This window comes from Perognathus longimembris, chromosome 1 (assembly GCF_023159225.1).
Source record: "Perognathus longimembris pacificus isolate PPM17 chromosome 1, ASM2315922v1, whole genome shotgun sequence".
NCBI lineage: Eukaryota > Metazoa > Chordata > Mammalia > Rodentia > Heteromyidae > Perognathus > Perognathus longimembris.
In genome coordinates, this window is record NC_063161.1 from 93,034,141 (window position 1) to 93,050,606 (window position 16,466).

At 42.9% G+C, this 16,466-nt stretch overlaps 1 protein-coding gene across 4 annotated transcripts in view; it reads left to right on the top strand.

Moving 5' to 3' along the window:
- Trpm6 (transient receptor potential cation channel subfamily M member 6) overlaps window positions 1–16,466 on the top strand; it is a 154,230-nt gene that overhangs the window by 16,814 nt on the left and 120,950 nt on the right. The window contains exon 1 of one of the 4 annotated variants that reach the window (XM_048332341.1): window positions 766–971. The exons of 1 other annotated variant lie outside the window; for it this stretch is intronic. In XM_048332341.1, coding sequence (XP_048188298.1) covers window positions 939–971 — 33 coding nt within the window. In that variant the 5' untranslated portion in view covers window positions 766–938. Of the gene's footprint in view, window positions 1–765; window positions 972–1,141; window positions 1,548–16,466 lie in introns of those variants that run through there. 2 more of the 4 variants (XM_048332332.1, XM_048332348.1) reach the window with 2 other exon arrangements.

A 16,466-nucleotide genomic window follows, 5' to 3' on the forward strand; every position in this document is an offset into this window, starting at 1 on the left:
AACATACTAAGATCCATCAAGAACCACCAACTCAGCCCAGTGTCTGTGGCTCAAGACTTGTAATACTAGTTACCCAGGAGGCTGAGATCTGAGGATAGCAGTTCAAAGCCAGCAGGGGCAGGAAAGTCCCTGAGACTCTTATCTCCAATTAAACATCAGAAAAATGGAAGTGGCACTGAGGTTTAAAGTGGCAGAGTGCTAGCCTTGAGTAAAAGAGCTCAGGGACAGCGCCTAGGCCTTGATTTCAAGCCACATGACAAAACAAACAAACAAAAAACAAAACCAAAATGCTCAGGGGCAGTGCCCAGGCTCTCATGTGCATGCGTGCTTGCACGCGCACACTCTCTCTCTCACACACACACCATCTTCAGTGTTAATAATCACCACCTTTAGTGTTAATAATCAAAGACTACTACTTAAAGCAGAATACACCACTCCCCAAACCACAGAAGTAACAAAAGCATTCTGCTTCACATAAAGCACAATACGTGATTTCCTTTGTTTAAAACAACTTTGGCAAGGGAGTTGTTTTCCTTTCCCTTTTTCTTTCTCCGAGTACTCTCCCTACAAAGATAAGTAAACTGAGGCTCGGAGGGCCACTTGCCAAGCTCACAAACTCCCAGGAAGTCAGAGTGAATCTGTGCACTGAAATCTAGGGCGTCCTCACACTGCAACCCCGATTTCACAAGAACAATACAAAACCATAAAGTATATCCCAGATAATGACCTTGAATGCTCCCTCCTGTCCTCCTCATTTCTACTTTGGTCAAAGTCAGGTGGGAGTCACCCTTCCTTTCTAGCTGGAGCGAACAGGCCAAGAGGTATTGTGACAAATACAGCAGGCCCTAAAAGGCTGTGTGTGGAGGTGGAGCCCAGATTTTCTGTCTCCACCGTCAAAAGCCCAGTCTAGGCTTTGAGAGCCCGGCTGCAAGTCCAGAATGAAAGGCGGACCTTCCATGAAGCGCTCAGAGGTAAATTCCCTTCCAGAGCTGCCCAGAGTGTTTGGCAAGTCACCAGATCAGAGCCCAGCGCTCCAGGTGGCCGTGGGTGGGGCCAGGCACACTAATGTCTAACTACGATCTGGAAAAGCTGCCATTTACCAAAAAATCACTTTCAAGTTCTTGGGTCCCCACGCAATCGATGATAGCTGAAGTTTCGGCCAAGCAGTGGACCCCAGAGAAGGGCGGGCCTCGCAGCCCTGGTTGCCAGAGCTGGAATGGGGCCAGCGCGGAGGTGGTGTGAGGGCGGAAAGGGAACCTCGGCGGCCCTGGGTTTCATCTTGGGGCGATGGGGAAGGCGTGGGAATAGCGATCGCGGAGTGAGGCGGAGGGAAGGGAGAGAGGGGAGGAGGCAACGCTGCCCTCGTGCTCCCGGGAGCCGGAGCTGGAGCCGGAGCCGGAGCTGCAGCCCGGAGCAGAGAAGGTGCAACCTCGGAGAGGGGCTGAGGCATAGATTCCAATTTATACAGGCAACAGAAGTGCCCAGGTCACCCTTCCACGGCCCGTGTGCGCCCCACGCAGGGTTCTGGGACGAAAATGCAGGTCAAGGTAAAAACAACCGTCCTCCGCGCCGCAGCCGGCTCCCCTCCCCAAATCGTGCGCGCCCCACTGGGGACCCGCTGCCGCAAGTGGCCAGCGCTTCTCTCTCCCTCCCCTCACTTCCACCCTCTCTTCCTCTTCCTCTCCCCCTTTCTCTCTGTCATGAGATCCTGGGGTTCTGGGGAGGGTGGGCGCCCTGGCTGCTGGGCAAGCCGTGGAGACGTTTGGAAACCTAGGATTTGGGATGAAAGTGGAGATCCTGGTTGTGCCTTGGTCTCCTCCAAGGCTCAAACTGGCAATCATTTACCAGTTTTTTTTTTGGGGGGGGGGCCGCTGGGAACTTTGACCCCTTATGGAGGGAGTCCTATGTTGCGTTTGTGGAACACGCTGCTGTATTAGGGCACAAAACAGGATACTCGCTGAAAGTTGGCGCATTCCAGCCCTGTCCAAGCACCTTCTCTGAAGTCAGATAGTTCTAATCACTGACCCTCAATGCTTCAGTTTCTCATCTGGAACAAAAAGGAGAATAGCATTTATAATTTGAACTTTAAATGAGTTATAACATGCTGCTGCGTGCTCTCTGAATCAATATTCATGTATTGGGCAGATTTTAAGTCTTTTCTATTCTTACTATTTCATCCTGGCAATTATCCTTTAAAGACTAAGCCTGGGACTGGGGGAGTCGCTCAAGGAATAAAGTGCCTGCCTAGCAAGTGAGAGGCCCTGGGGTTAAATACCAGTACAGCCAAAAAATAAAAAGACTAAACATCATCACTGCCGCCCTCCAGAGTGCTAGTGAGGAAAATGAAGGGGGTGCAGAGAAGAAAAGAATAGAACTGAGTTTTGAATCCAGGTCAGTGTCGTGTGTGTGTGTGTGTGTGTGTGTGTGTGAATGCAGGTACTGGGACTTGAACTCAGGGGCTGTCACTTTGCTTCTTTTGCTCAGGGCTGGCACTCTACCATGTGAGCCACACCTTCCTTCCAGCTTTTTTACTGGTTCATTGGAGATTAGCATCTCACAGACTTTCCTGCTCAGATTGGCTTTGAAGGTGATCCTCAGATCTCAGCCTTATTAGTAGATAGGATCGCAGATGTGAGCCACCAGCACCTAGCCCCAAACCTTGTTTCCGAATTGGGAATACACAGTGAACAATATAGTTGATTAAAAAAAAAAAAAAAGGAATGATGAACTCCATCTCGATGGTATTGGATTCAACTCCAGCTTTAGATAGCTTTCTTTTTTTTTTTTCCTTTTTCCATCTAGAAGTGTTAACCTCTTATCATCAACTGTCTTTATCTCTCTTTTCTGAAATAATAGATCAATAGAACCATATCCCTAAAATATTTAAGTAGATTTTACTGAATGAACAAACACAATGTGATGCATACATACAACAGAATATTATTCAGCCTTAAAAAGGAAGGAAATTTTTATGTGCTAGCAGGTCAGCTTTGAAGATAGTGCAACTAAGTGAAAAAGGAGTCTACTAATGAACTACCTACAAAAGTAAAATTTATAGAAATAAGTGGTAACATGATAGTTGCCAGGGATGAGGGAGGTATGGAAAGTTTCAGATTTGGCCAGTGTCTCACACCTGTAATCTTACCTCTTCAGGAGGCTGGGATCTGAAGATCAAGGCTCAAAGCCAGCCCACGCAGTCCGCAAGACTGTCATCTCCAATAAACTACTCAGACAAAGCCTGAAGTGGCACTGTGGTTCAAGTGTTAGAGAGCACTAGACGAGCAAAAGAAGCTCAGGGACAGAGCCCAGGCCTTGAGTTCAGGCCCCAGGACCCCCATGCCCCCCCGGAAAAAAAGCCCACAGATTTGCAAAATAAAGAAGTTCCAGAGATAGTTGCAGGATGATACAAAAATGAACAATAAGACAGACCTGCACACTTACATATGATTAGATGAGTAAGTATGTATGTGTACATTTTACCAAAATAAAATATTAAGATCTTCACTCAGGCTGTTTACAGTGAGGTTTCTCCAATACTCAGAACATAGTTGTTGAATCTTTCTTCAGCAGAAGCTCAACTTTTCCTTTTTTGGGGGGTGAAAGAGCCTCTTTTGCTCAAGGCCAGTGCTCTATCACTTGAGCTACAGCTCTCCTTTTTTTTTTGGTAGTTAATTATAGATAAGAGTATCATGGATTTCCTTGCTAACATTAGCTTCAAACCATGATCCTCAGATCTCAACCTCTTGAGTAGCTGAGATTACAGGTATGAGCCACCAAGCCCTGGCAGAGGTGAATTTTTGACTGGCAATCACAGCTGTTCCTGAGTGTGGTGGGAATGTGGCAGTGGGGGAGCCTCACAAACGTTGCTCTGATTGACTTTTTCCTGGGTCCCAGTTAGATATATATGTGATCCTCAGCATTGGCTTCCCAGGTGCTGGGATTACAGGTGTGACTCACCAAGCTGGGCTTCGTCCTCTTAGCTTTAATGAGGGTTGGCATTTCCATATTTCTGTAGAAGAGATTCCTTGGCTGTCCACCAGAAAATTTGACTATTTCACAGTGTTACAATCGGTCTCTAGCCATGTGAATCAATCATTTGATTTGCGGTAAAGGCTGGATTCCTTCCCAGAGTTTTGTAAGGACTTCCTTCTCACAGCCCATTGTTATTAGAAATAAAGTTTTCTAGGGAACATTGACAGAAGCCTTCCCGGGCATGGTTCCTTTGTATTTTCCCTGCTGACCTAGTGTGGATAGCTATGGCCTACACAGCTTGGTCCTCTGGCAGGCCACTAGTGGCTCACGCCTGTAATCCTAGCTACTCAGGAGGCTGAGATCTGAGGATTTGATTCAAAGCTAGCCTGGACAGGAATGTCTGTGAGACTTGTAACTCCAATGAGCCACTAAAAGGCCAGAGCTATGGGTCTGGGTATGGCCATAGCTCATGTAATAGAGCACCAGCCTTTAACAAAAAAGCTAAGGGGCAGTGTCAGGTCCTGAGTTCAAGGCACAGTGCTGGCTTGAAAAAGAAAAAGAAAGAAGAGAGGGCCTCTGCTTTTGGCAACTCCATAGCTTCTCAAAAGAATTCAGAACTTATGTTCTGACTGTGTTGTGAGATTAATCTAGTAAATTTTGATGTTCTTTATTTTCCCACATTTTCTTCAGCTGTGTGCAACCATCGTATAAATTTTCTTCCAGGCCGACTCAAAGCACAGTGGGATGAATGGCAGCGGAAGTTCTTCCCTTGATTACGAACTAGGAGCTTCTCATAAATGGTCTTTTTTGACTAGAGCAGAGTGCCATGTCCAGGAGAGAAAATGGCCCTTTTGTGTTCTCAGTAGCAGGCATGTTAGGGGACCTAAGAGGTCATTGCCTCTTGGAAATTTTCTCCTGACCTGTGTTCAGGTTTGACGTTCCTTTCATTCATCTTCCCAAGTACTGGGATTTGCCGGCCTCTGACCCAAGAGGATCTGCTCAAGTTGCTCATGTAAACAAAAAATAAAATAAAATAAAATAAAAACAAGGGGATTCACAAAACATTTTTCTCATGGTTAGAAGAGAACGTATGAAAACTGATGCCACATTTGGGATATACAGAGGGTGTGTTTTCTTTCCATGGAGCTTCCTCTGGTTGGATTGAAAAGAATCAGGACATAGAATGATGAATTCTTTCAAAGTACTAGCAGAAGGAAGAAGGGTGTAATGAAAGAAACCAACAATTGATAATCAATGTTTTACTGCTGGTTATACACCCTGCTGGCTTTAGGAAAATCACCCTGCTTCCTGATCTATGAAGCAACTTGTCGTCATTGATTGGCCAGGTCTTTCTACAAGTTGTGATTTGACTTCAGCCAGAGGTGCCTTGGAAAATCTGTTGGAAGCAATCATGCTGAACTGTCTTGCTCTAAGTCCTCAGCCCCAGCCTCCTCTCCCCCTTTATAATAGAAAATGAAGACATACAAATTTTCTTGAATGTGAAATATCTTGATGTTTGTATTTTGCTTGTTGGTTGACATATTCAGGAAGATGATGTGTAAACTAGAAACACTACCATTAGACTACAGTTCTTGAGATTGTGGGTTCATTGGCCCATTAAAGGTGGTATCCAGAACAGCCCCATGTCCTGGGAGAGCAGTTAGAAATCTGTCTGCTTGAATGAGGAGACAAGCGTGTGTGTGTGTGTGTGTGTGTGTGTGTGTGTGTGTGTGTGTGTGTTGGTACTGAGGCTTGATCTCAGGGCTTTATTGCTCAGGGCTGGTACTCTATAACTGTGGTGGCACTTGGGGGTTTAGCTGCCTGGTTTCAGTATCTATTAAGGAATGTAAAAAAAAAGTTTGCTGTCATTGTTACTTTGGCCTATGGCTCTTTCTAAAAAATAATTATAGAGCTAGGCTGCCACACGTGCCTTGGATTTAGCAGCAGGCCAGCAGTTCAGCTGAATAAAGTTCTCTCTTCTGCCAGAAAAAAATGGTTATTTTATTCTTTTATTAATTTTGTTCATGTTTTGTTTAGTTGGTAGGCTCAAAAAATTGAACCCAAGGCCTCGTGCATGCTAAGCAAGCACTCTGGCACTAAGCCACATTTCCTGCCCTGGCCTATACATCTTAACTTATTGACTTAACTGATTGACTTATGTCTCCTACTCCCACCTTATAACCCTTATTAAATTGAGACCATCTCCGAATTTTCCCCCTTCTCATTTCTCTTCCTTTTTCTCTTCCTCCTTTCCCTCCCCTCTTCCTCCTTTCCCTCCTTCTTCCCTCTCTTCCCTCCTCTCCTCTCCCCTCCCCCCTCCCCTCCTTCCCTCCTCACCTCTTTTTCTTTCTTTGCCACTTGCTACTGGATTAGTATTAGTGTTTTTTTCTTTCTTTCTTTGAGACACTGACTTCAGTACCTGGATTCAAGCAATCCTCCTGTCTCAGTGTCAGTATCCGGGGCTATTAGAGTGTGCCATCTCACCTGATTTGGTCTTAGCAATAAGTTCTGCAGGTTACCATGGGTAAAGGTAGTTGCTAAGGGCATGAACTCAATACATCCTGCTTGTATATGACCCTATAGTCACTGCTTAGCTATTGTGCCCCTTGTGAAAATTATGTAATCTCCCTGACACCCAGTATCCTCATTCCAAAGGTGGGGGATAAGAGTTGCACTGGACCACTCTGAGGCAGGTCGAGCGAGTTTGTAAAGCACTTTGTGAGTTCATAAAGTGCTTTGCATTGTGCTGATGGGGCATGCGCAAGCTGAAAAACCTGCCCCTTGCTGGTAATAGGAGCTTATAGACTGGGTTGGTCTTTGTATATGAAGATACCTTCCTAATTTTTTTTTTAACGGGAGAAAGTAGATATCCTTCTTTGATCTATTAAGGACTATGAGGTCTTTGTAAATTAAATCTGGTAATTGTCTCAGGAAGAACAATTTTCTTCCCAGAGTTATTTGCTCCATAGGCCCTTTACAGAATTTTGGCCAGAGTCACTTATTTCTCTCTAATCTTTGTTGCCACAGTTAGCTCAGACATTATAGAGATTTTAAAACAAAATAAAACAAAACAAACCCCGATCTTTGGCCTTATCTGGACTATCGATATGCTGCCTTCCAAGCAGATTTACTGTTGAGAAAGTAGATATTTTTGCCTAAGTCTAGAGATGAAGATTGAAAATCTTTTTCTTATTCCCCCCTTCCTCCCCTTCTTCCTTCTCTTCCTTTTTTTGTTGACATAGGATCTTATTATGTAGCTAGCTCAGTCTGGCCTGAAACATGTTATATAGCCTAAGCTGGCTGGTACTTTCAATCCTTCTCCCTCTGCTTCCCAAGTGCTGGGACTACACATATGAGCCACCAAGCCTGACCAATTGCTTTTTAAATTTTTATTTATTTACTTATTTTGTTTGTTTGTTGCTGTTGTTGTTTCCATTGGTCAAGAAGCTTGACCTCCAGGCCTGGGTGTGTCCCTGAGCTCTTTTGCTGAAGACTAACACTCTACCACTTTGAGTCACAGTGCCACTTCTGGTTTTCTGGTAATTAATTGGAGGTAAGAGTCACACAGACTTACTTTGCTGACCTAGCTTTGGACTACAATTCTCAGATCTCAGCCTCCTGAGTAGCTAAGCTTACAGGCATGAGCTACCAGTTCCTGGCTGGCCAATTGCTTTTTGAAGACAGAGGTCTGACTATGTTGCCCAGACTGACCTTGTATTCCTGGCCTCAAGGAATCTTCATGCCTGGCCTCTGAAGTAGCCTGGACTATGGATGTGTGTCACTGTTATAGACTACAAGGGTCCACAATCTTCCAATTTAAATTCTTTCTAAAATTAGATTGAGTTTGTAGGACAACCTTAAGAAAGGTAGTCTAGGGGAGAAATGTGAATTGGCATAAGACTATCTATTGCTTTCTCATTCTTACAAGGAACAAAGAAGAAAGCCATTCCAGGTCATGTTTGTCTTTTTTTTTGAGCTTCTTACAGCCACTTCCCCTATGAGGGAGTGCATTCTTTATAAGCAACTCTTATCTTGGACACATAGTCAGAAAGAAATCACATCTTGCTACAGGCCACTTTCAGGAATAGCCAGCTGAAAAGCAGGGTTGATAGGTGAAGTACAAGGGAGGATCCCTTACTAGTTTTTGCCACTGAGGGAGGGGTTGTGTTTTTTGGTGTCAGGATCTGTCCGTTCCACCATGGGGCAGGCCTGTAGTTAGCTGCAGCCAGAGGAGAGTTGAGAAGTGTAGAATCTCTTAGCTCTGTTCTCTGCCCCACCAACAATGATGGGATTGTTTGAATTATTTTATTTTATTATAGCCTGGGTTTATACCTGGAGGTGAATTTATAGTGCAACCACAAAATATTATGAGCATCGGAATGATTACGTTCTGAGAAACAGAAAAGCTAATTTCTTTTCTTTATTTTTCTTGAACTTATGGTCTGGTTACTGTCCCTGAGCTTTTTTGCTCAAAGGTAGTGCTCTACCACTTCTGCTGCAGCTCTACTTGTTTTTTTTTTTTTTTTGTGTGTGTGTTTGTGTGTGTATGTGAGATTTAATGGAGTCTCATGAACTTCTTTGCCCAGGTTGGCTGCAAACCAGAGTCCTCAGATCTCAGCCTTCAGAATAGCTAGGATTTGAGGCATGAGTCACTGGCACCTAGCTGTTTTCTTTTCTTTTATAATTGTTCTTTTGGGCTAAGGCCACTTCTTTATGGATAGAATATATGTTTATTCTTGTCTTACAATCACAGAAGAAATTCAATGCAGAAAAATATCTTAATGATCGTAACCCAGTGAAAATGGAAACCCACACTATAGTGTGGCTCATTGGTAAGTTAGAGAAAGGCATCTAGTAGTAGTAACTTCTTTTTCTTCCTCAATAGCACTGAAAGTGTAGTCTGTCTCTAAAACCCACCTTGAACTTTGAACATCAGGAGGGATAGCAAGAAAAAGAAGTTAGCTGAATTCCAGTGGCTCATGCCCAATTACTCAGGAGGCTGTGATCTAAGGGTTGTTCAAAGACAGTCCAGTTAGGAAAGACTGTAACACTCTTATTTCCAATTCACACACACACACACACACACACACACACACACACACACACACACACACAGAGAGAGAGAGAGAGAGAGAGAGAGAGAGAGAGAGAGAGAGAGAGTAGTTGGGGAAATTTTAGCCTAGCAAGTGATATTTCCTATCTGCCAACTTCTTTGCTTATGGGGTTTATGGTATCCCACTGGCAGACTTCTGAGCACCCCTTCCGGTGACCACCCTTATTCTGTAAAAACATCTTTATCCTCCTAAGAGTTTAGGAAATCCTGTATATAAACTTCTTTTTTTCTTTCTAAATAAAATTGGTTTACGCCCTGCCCCAACTCTTTAACTGACACCTGGGAATGCATGTCAGTGGTAGAGCTGACAGTGATAGAGCTGGCAGAGTGCTAACCTTGAGCAAGAATGCTCAGGGACAGCACCCAGGCCCTGAGTTCAAGCCTCATGACTAACAAAAAACAAAACAAACTATAAATCTTAAAATTAAGATGAAATATTAAGTCAGAAGTCTTTTGGGAAGAAAATTGCATCCTATGGAAAAAAGTCTGCGATATCCTCAGAGAAAAATCCTTGGTCAAATATACTTAAACTAGAATGAGAGTTTATCTCTTCTTGAATGTCAGAATATTTGTAGGCACTTATATGGCCACAAAACATTTTCTCTTTTCCCATGTGATACCTTTATTTTGCAGGATATGCTTTACAAAACAGTGGCAAAATGCTCACATTTGAGCACAGCTAGGCACAAGGGAGCACAAAAGCTTGGGGTGAGGAGGCATTGAATACAGCAGGACTAAGTAGGTCATGACAAAATGGCAGCGAGGGAGGTGGCAAAGGGATAAGCACCCAAAGATAGTGAGGGCAAACAGAATTGGATTCTGATTCCAATTTCCAGACAGGCTTTCTAAAAGTATGACATCTCAATTGGTGGAGAACAGGGAGGAACTGAGAGGATCCTAGACAGAACAACGGGTAGACAAAGCCCTGGAGGTGACTTCCGTGGAGGCCAAGATTGAGACAGGGAGGGGCAAGAGTGAAGCAGGAAAAAGGAACACCCACCCGAGATGTGGTGGGCTGTGGACTGTGAACCTTGTGAAGAACTTTTATCCTGAAGATAACAGATAACAGAGGAGCCCCAGAGAGGTTTTAAGTGATAACGATTTCCTCACTTATTCAATAATAAGATTATAGACTATATTACAGAGAATGGGTTGAAGAGGAGAAAACTGGAGGTAGAGAAGCCAGAGTGTATGATTATAGAGTAGTGGTGGCAGCAACTGGGGTAGTGGCCACACAGAAGCAAAGAGGTGGTCAGGTAGAAGAGATAATTCAGAGATAGTCAATAGTCCTTGGCAGTTGATTGAATGGATGTTTCTGCTGTTGCTGGAGGCAGACTTGGGAGACTTTTTTGGTGTTTGAACTCAGGACCAGGGCACTGTCTTTTTGTTATTGTTGTTGTTGTTTTTATTTGAGACTAGTGCTCAACCACTTGAGCCACAACTATACTTCCACCTTTCTGCTGGTTAGTTAATTAGTGATAAGAGTCTCAAGGACTATCCTGCCTAAGCTGCTTTCAAACTCAGCCTCCTGAGTAGCTAGGATTACAGATGTGAGCCACCAGCACCTGGCTGGCAGAATACATTTTAATGAGCAACTAGTTGGCATATTGGGAGAGGGACAATGCATGCCTATGTTTTCTTGGTGCTCTAAAGAACAACTTTATATAGTGTGTGTGTGTGTGTGTGTGTGTGTGTGTGTGTGTGTGTGTGTGTGTGTATGTACTGGGCTTGAACTTAGGGTCTGGGTTCTGTCCTTTAGCTTTTGTTTTTCTTCCCTGCTTCTTCTGGGGTTTGAGCTCAGGGCCTGTGCTCTGTCCCTGAGCCTCTCTGTTCTCAAGGCAAGTGCTGTACCACTTGAGCCACAGCACCACTTCCAGCCTTTTCTGTTTATGTGGTACTGAGGAATCGAACCCAGGGCTTCATGCATGCTAAGCAAGCACTCTACCACTAAGCCACATTCCCAGCCCCTTTAGCTTTTTTTTTTTTTTGTCCAAGGCTGGCACTCTACTGCTTGGGCTACAGCTCCACTTTCAGCTTTTTTTGGTTACTTTGAGGTAAGAGTTCCACAGACTTCAGTCAGATTTCAATCTTCTGAGTAGCCAGGCTTATAGATATGACCCACCACTGTCCAGCTATGTAGCTGTTTTTGTGTGTGTGTGTGTGTGTGTGTGTGTGTGTGTGTGTGTGTGTGTGTGTGCATGTATCTGTCTCCAGCAGGAGTCTACTAGTCTTGAGAATAGCCAGTTCTGGAATCTGGGTTGTGAGTGTCTTTCTTACCTTGTCCAGGGCCTACTGGTGACCTGAGAATCTTAGAAAATGCCACTGTTCAGAGGATGCCCTTTCAAGTCAATGCATCAGCCTTTTCCCTTAGTGAGTGGTTGGGAGTACATAGGGAAGGGGTTACTGCATTTAACTAACTCTAGAGTTAGTCACTAAGAAACGGAGTAGGGTGGGGAGAAAACAAAGTTATACATACAAATTGAAATGAAGAGAGGAGGGAAAACTCTAAAGTAAGGATTTGGATGCTCTGGTTTCTAATTTGGATATTTGGTATTCTGGGGGAACCTATGAGGGAATATAGTAGAACTTTGGTGGTGGTGGTGGGGAACTGATAGACCATATGCTTATAATGTGTGTTGTGCTTTTCTACTCTGGTGTGATATGTGGGGAGGCTTTTGTACTCAGTTGACTGAGTTGCATAGAGATGAGAAGACTGTCCATTCAGGATAGCAGTAGGGGTCAAAAATCCCTGTCCTCTAATTGCCTTTCTCCTGTCTTTCTCTACTTTTTACTTAACATATGATGTCTTTAGCTGTATAATCAAATTAGAGCACTCTTTTCATTCAAGACTTCTAGCCTTCTTTCTTGCTGTTCAATATTCACGTGTTTTCAAATTTCTGCAGTAAATAGTTTTAAACTTCCAATGATTAAAGCCATTGTGGATGTGTAAGGGGATCCTCAAGCTTTTTAAAAATTATTTGTAAATGGAAGGAATTTGGACACCTTAAAATTCTTTGGAAGGAAGAAGAGTACAAATCAAAATACTGTGGTTCTCTGAAGCAATTAAAATGTATTATATCAATGTGTTATTTAATGTTTAACAGTTATTAGCAAGTTACACCATTTCTTTATAAATTGGTATACCTCTGTAAAGGACATTGTGTTTGCTAAGTTGTCTTTGGAATTCTATTTGTAGATTTTGTGCTACAGGCATTCATGTAGATGAAAGCTGTAATTTCATGGCCATTTTGTATAATATGTAGAGTAACATAAATACATATGAATAGATCACTGACTAAATAAATTATGAGGTCAGGCACTTGTAGCTCAAGCCTGTCATCCTAGAGTAGCTGAGATCGGAGAAAGCTAGTAGGGCAGGTCCATCTGAGAGACTCTTATCTCCAAGTATCCAGCCAAGAGCCAGAAGTAGAGGTGTGGCTCAAGTGGTAGAGTGCCAACCTTGAGAGAAAAAACTGAAGCAGGAGCTCAGGGCCTTGAGTTTGAGCCCTGATACCAGAAAGGAAGAGTGAGCAAACACAGTCATTGTGTGCAATGTACATTGGGCAGAAATTGAATTATGTAATTTGAGGGTAGGGATGGGATGGGGAAAGATGAGTGAGAATGATGGATGGAAGAGGTGACATGGATCAAAATGCATTGACTTCTGGAACTGAAGCCCTTTGTAAAACTACTTAATAACAATAAATATTGTTATTAACTGGCTCCTGGAATTGATACCATTTGTACAATTACTCAATAAAAATGAATAAACCAGGTGCCAGTGGATCATATCTGAAATTGTAGCTACTTAGGAGGCTGAGATCTGAGGACTGTAGTTCAAAGCCAGCCAGGGCAGGAAAGTCCTTGAGACGCTTATCTCCAGTTAATCACCAGAAAATCTGGAAGGAGAGCTGTTACTCAAGTGTTATATCACTAGCCTTGAGCACAAAAACTCAAGGACAGTGCCCAAGTGCTGAGTTCAAGCCCTAGGACTGGCACAATAAAATAAAATAAAATAAAACAACATAAAATAATATTTTTAAGAAGAAAAATAAAATCAATAAACTATGGTGCTTCCATACAAAAGGAATAGTCGTCTCCCAAAAGACAATAGTCTCTCAAAATATGAAGCATCTCTATGCATACATGTATGTAAGATTATTATTTGCTAATAGTAAGTGGAAAAATCTGGGGTACAGAAAAGTGTATATAAGATGCCTATTTTGGTATATGTTTCAAAATACATAGATTTTCTTTGTAAGAATGTATAAGAAATTATAATGGATGGTAGGTTTTTTTATTTTTTATTTTTTTGGCCAGTCCTGGGCCTTGGACTCAGGGGCTGAGCACTGTCCCTGGCTTCCTTTTGTTCAAGGCTAGCACTCTGCCACTTGAGCCACAGCGCCACTTCTGGCCATTTTCTGTATATGGGGTGCTGGGAATCGAACCCAGGGCTTCGTGCATACGAGGTGAGCACTCTTGCCACTAGGCCATATCCCCAACCCTGGATGGTAGGTTTTGAGGCAAACTTGATGAGGGCCTAGGACTAAAGCGAGTTGTCACCTGTATCATCTGTTGCCTATTGAGGATTTTGTACCATTTGTAACACTGCATACTAAAAACATTGATGCTGGAGGTGTAACAGCTCAGTAACTGGGGGTGACTCATTCAGCAAGAATGAAATTTCTCAAATTTATTAGTAGAGAAGAAAGCACATTTGTCCTTCTCTTTCTCTTTCTTCCTCTTATCCTTTACTCAAAATTCCTCTTCCTTAGTGGAGCTGTGTTCTGAAGATGTTTTGTGAAGTACATGCTTTCGGGTTCACTGATTGGGGGAATTCCTGGGTTATTGTACTGCAGGTTATTGTAGCGCCACCCCATGGGGTGGCAAGTGAGTGGGTGGCTTGGTGTTCCCAATCTATCTTAAACATGGTGGATACTTGACTGCACGAGTATTTCATATATTTTGTAATTCCTGAAAAGGTTTTACCTTTCAGAGCTATGTGGGCCATGGCTTTCCATAGAAGATTGATAAGAGTCCTGGGCAAAAGTATGAAGAAAGATATGATCAGTTCTCTCGTAGAGTAGGAAGCATGTTCTTCAAGTCTGAGCCTTTCTTGATGCTCCTTACCATTTTCTCACCCTGTCACACACACTATTACAAAGATCTCTATGGCCCTTTCTATTCTTTTTTTGTACCTACATCCTCTCTCTTTCTTTTCATTCACTTTTCCTTTGCCTCCAAACAAAGTCCTAGCTCTTTCTTTCTTCCATATGAAATGAACTTTCTCTCAAAAACAAGTTGCCTACAAAACAACCTAAAACTTTGTTGTTGATATTGAATAGAAGCTATACTTCCTCTTTTTGGTGCAAGAATTATTATGATTAGTCTCACAATTATGGATATTACTTTAGCTAAAGCAATGTGGAACCCCTGGCATCTAGCTCTTGGCATATATGTAAGGTACATTCACATTGGCTTTTCTTTCTATTGTTGGTTTACTGGCTGTTCTTTTTAATATTGATTCTCGAAAGAGAAAAATACTACCTTGCTACCTCTTCTCTTTTATAATCTACTTTTCGAATCACTGTCATTTGATTTGTTCACTGTAGACAAAACTGCCATTGTTGGCCAGGCACTGGTGGGAATGTCTGTAATTCTAGCTCCTTAAGGAGGCTGAGGTCTGAGGATTGAGGTTCAAAGCCAGCCTCGGCAGAAAAGTCTGGGAGACTCCCATTAACCAGCAAAAAGAAGGTAGAGGCATAGTTCAAGTGGTAGAGTGCCAACCTTGAGCAAAAAAGCCAAACAATAACCCAAGACCTAAATTCATGCCCCAGAACTGGCACAATAAAAACAACACAAAAACAGAAACAAAAGAAAAAAGTAAAACCTTTGCTTTCTTCTTCACTTTCTTTGTAGTGCCAAGCTATTTCCTCCAAAATTCTTAGTTTTGTAACTCTGCAGACATTTTTTGTAAATTCAGGAATGATATCACCATTATGGTCAAGGATTCTTTTCGTTAGTTCCTGAAGTCTTTCTTCAGCACCCCAAAGCTTAGATGTTTCCAAAGTATTGGGGCTCTTTCATCTCTATTCTTTGCTCCTCAGTCACTTTGTGGTTTTCATGGTCACCTTAACAAGAGTATTTCTGAATGATCTAAGCTGAAGTATATTTGTATTTCTAAGCTACAAGGAATTCTGCCACCTCATCTCTAAAACCTCTATTGTCTTTCCAGGATTTTGCTGTTTTTGTATTTTCCACAAAGGCTTCTCACCTGTATGCAGGCAGAAGGAATGTCTCTACTAGAGTATACTAGAGTATACTCTACTCTAGTCATACTAGAGAATGGCTTATGCTTGAGTCATTATCGATATTAATTTATAAACACAAGCATATCCAATATGATATTAATACTTGGTACTTTAATTAATTGGTTAAACCCAGGACCATGCTTATAAGCACTTTACCACGGAGTTGCGACCTCAAACCTTATTTTTATTAGAATGTGTTGCCAAAGAAGTTTTCGATAAATGAATGATGCTATTGTTTTAGAGGTGTATCAGTGTTTTCAAGGAGGGGTGGATAAACTGGTAGAACATATACTTTTTAAAGCTTGGTCTTCCATGCCATGATGCTTCCAAGGTCACTGGGAGGTCATTTTAATGACATCATTAGGAGGGTGGGTGCAGTAAAGCACTGAAGTTAGCTATATTGTTAAAAATGGAATGCACTCAAAATAACCCTTGAAGTCCCGCACATTGCCTGTAAGGTACGGAATGTGAGGATTTGATCTGTAAAGTGCTTTTTCTCTCTGCTGGAACTTCCTTCATTTGAGTACCAGGGTAAACAAGGGGATCTTGAAATACTATGATATACTCAATTAACTGAAGTGTGCAGACTAAGATATGCAATGCATGCTGGAAGTCGGATTGTCTAGAGAATGGTGAATTCTTGCTCACTCATTTGGCCCAGGGACCCTGTCTGTACACAGTCATAGGCTGGCACTTGTCTAAGGACTCCATGAGCTCCCTAAGATCTCCTCTCCTCTCCCCTCCCCTCCCCTCCTCCCCTCCCCTCCCCTCTCTCCACCCCTCCCCTCCCCTCTCCTCCCCCTTCCCCTCTTCCCCTCTCCTCCCTCTCCCCTCCCCCTTCTCTCTCTCTCTCTCTCTCTCTCTCTCTCTCTCTCTCTCTCTCTCTCTCTCTCTCTCTCTCTCTGCTCAAATCTGGTACTCTACTACTTAATCCACACCTCCATTTCTAGCTTTTAGCTGGTTAATTGGAGATAAAAGTCTCACAGAATTTTCTGCCCAGGCTGGCTTCAACTCTCAACTTCCTCAATAGCTAGGAGTACAGGTGTGAATCACTAGTGCCTGGTTTCCTG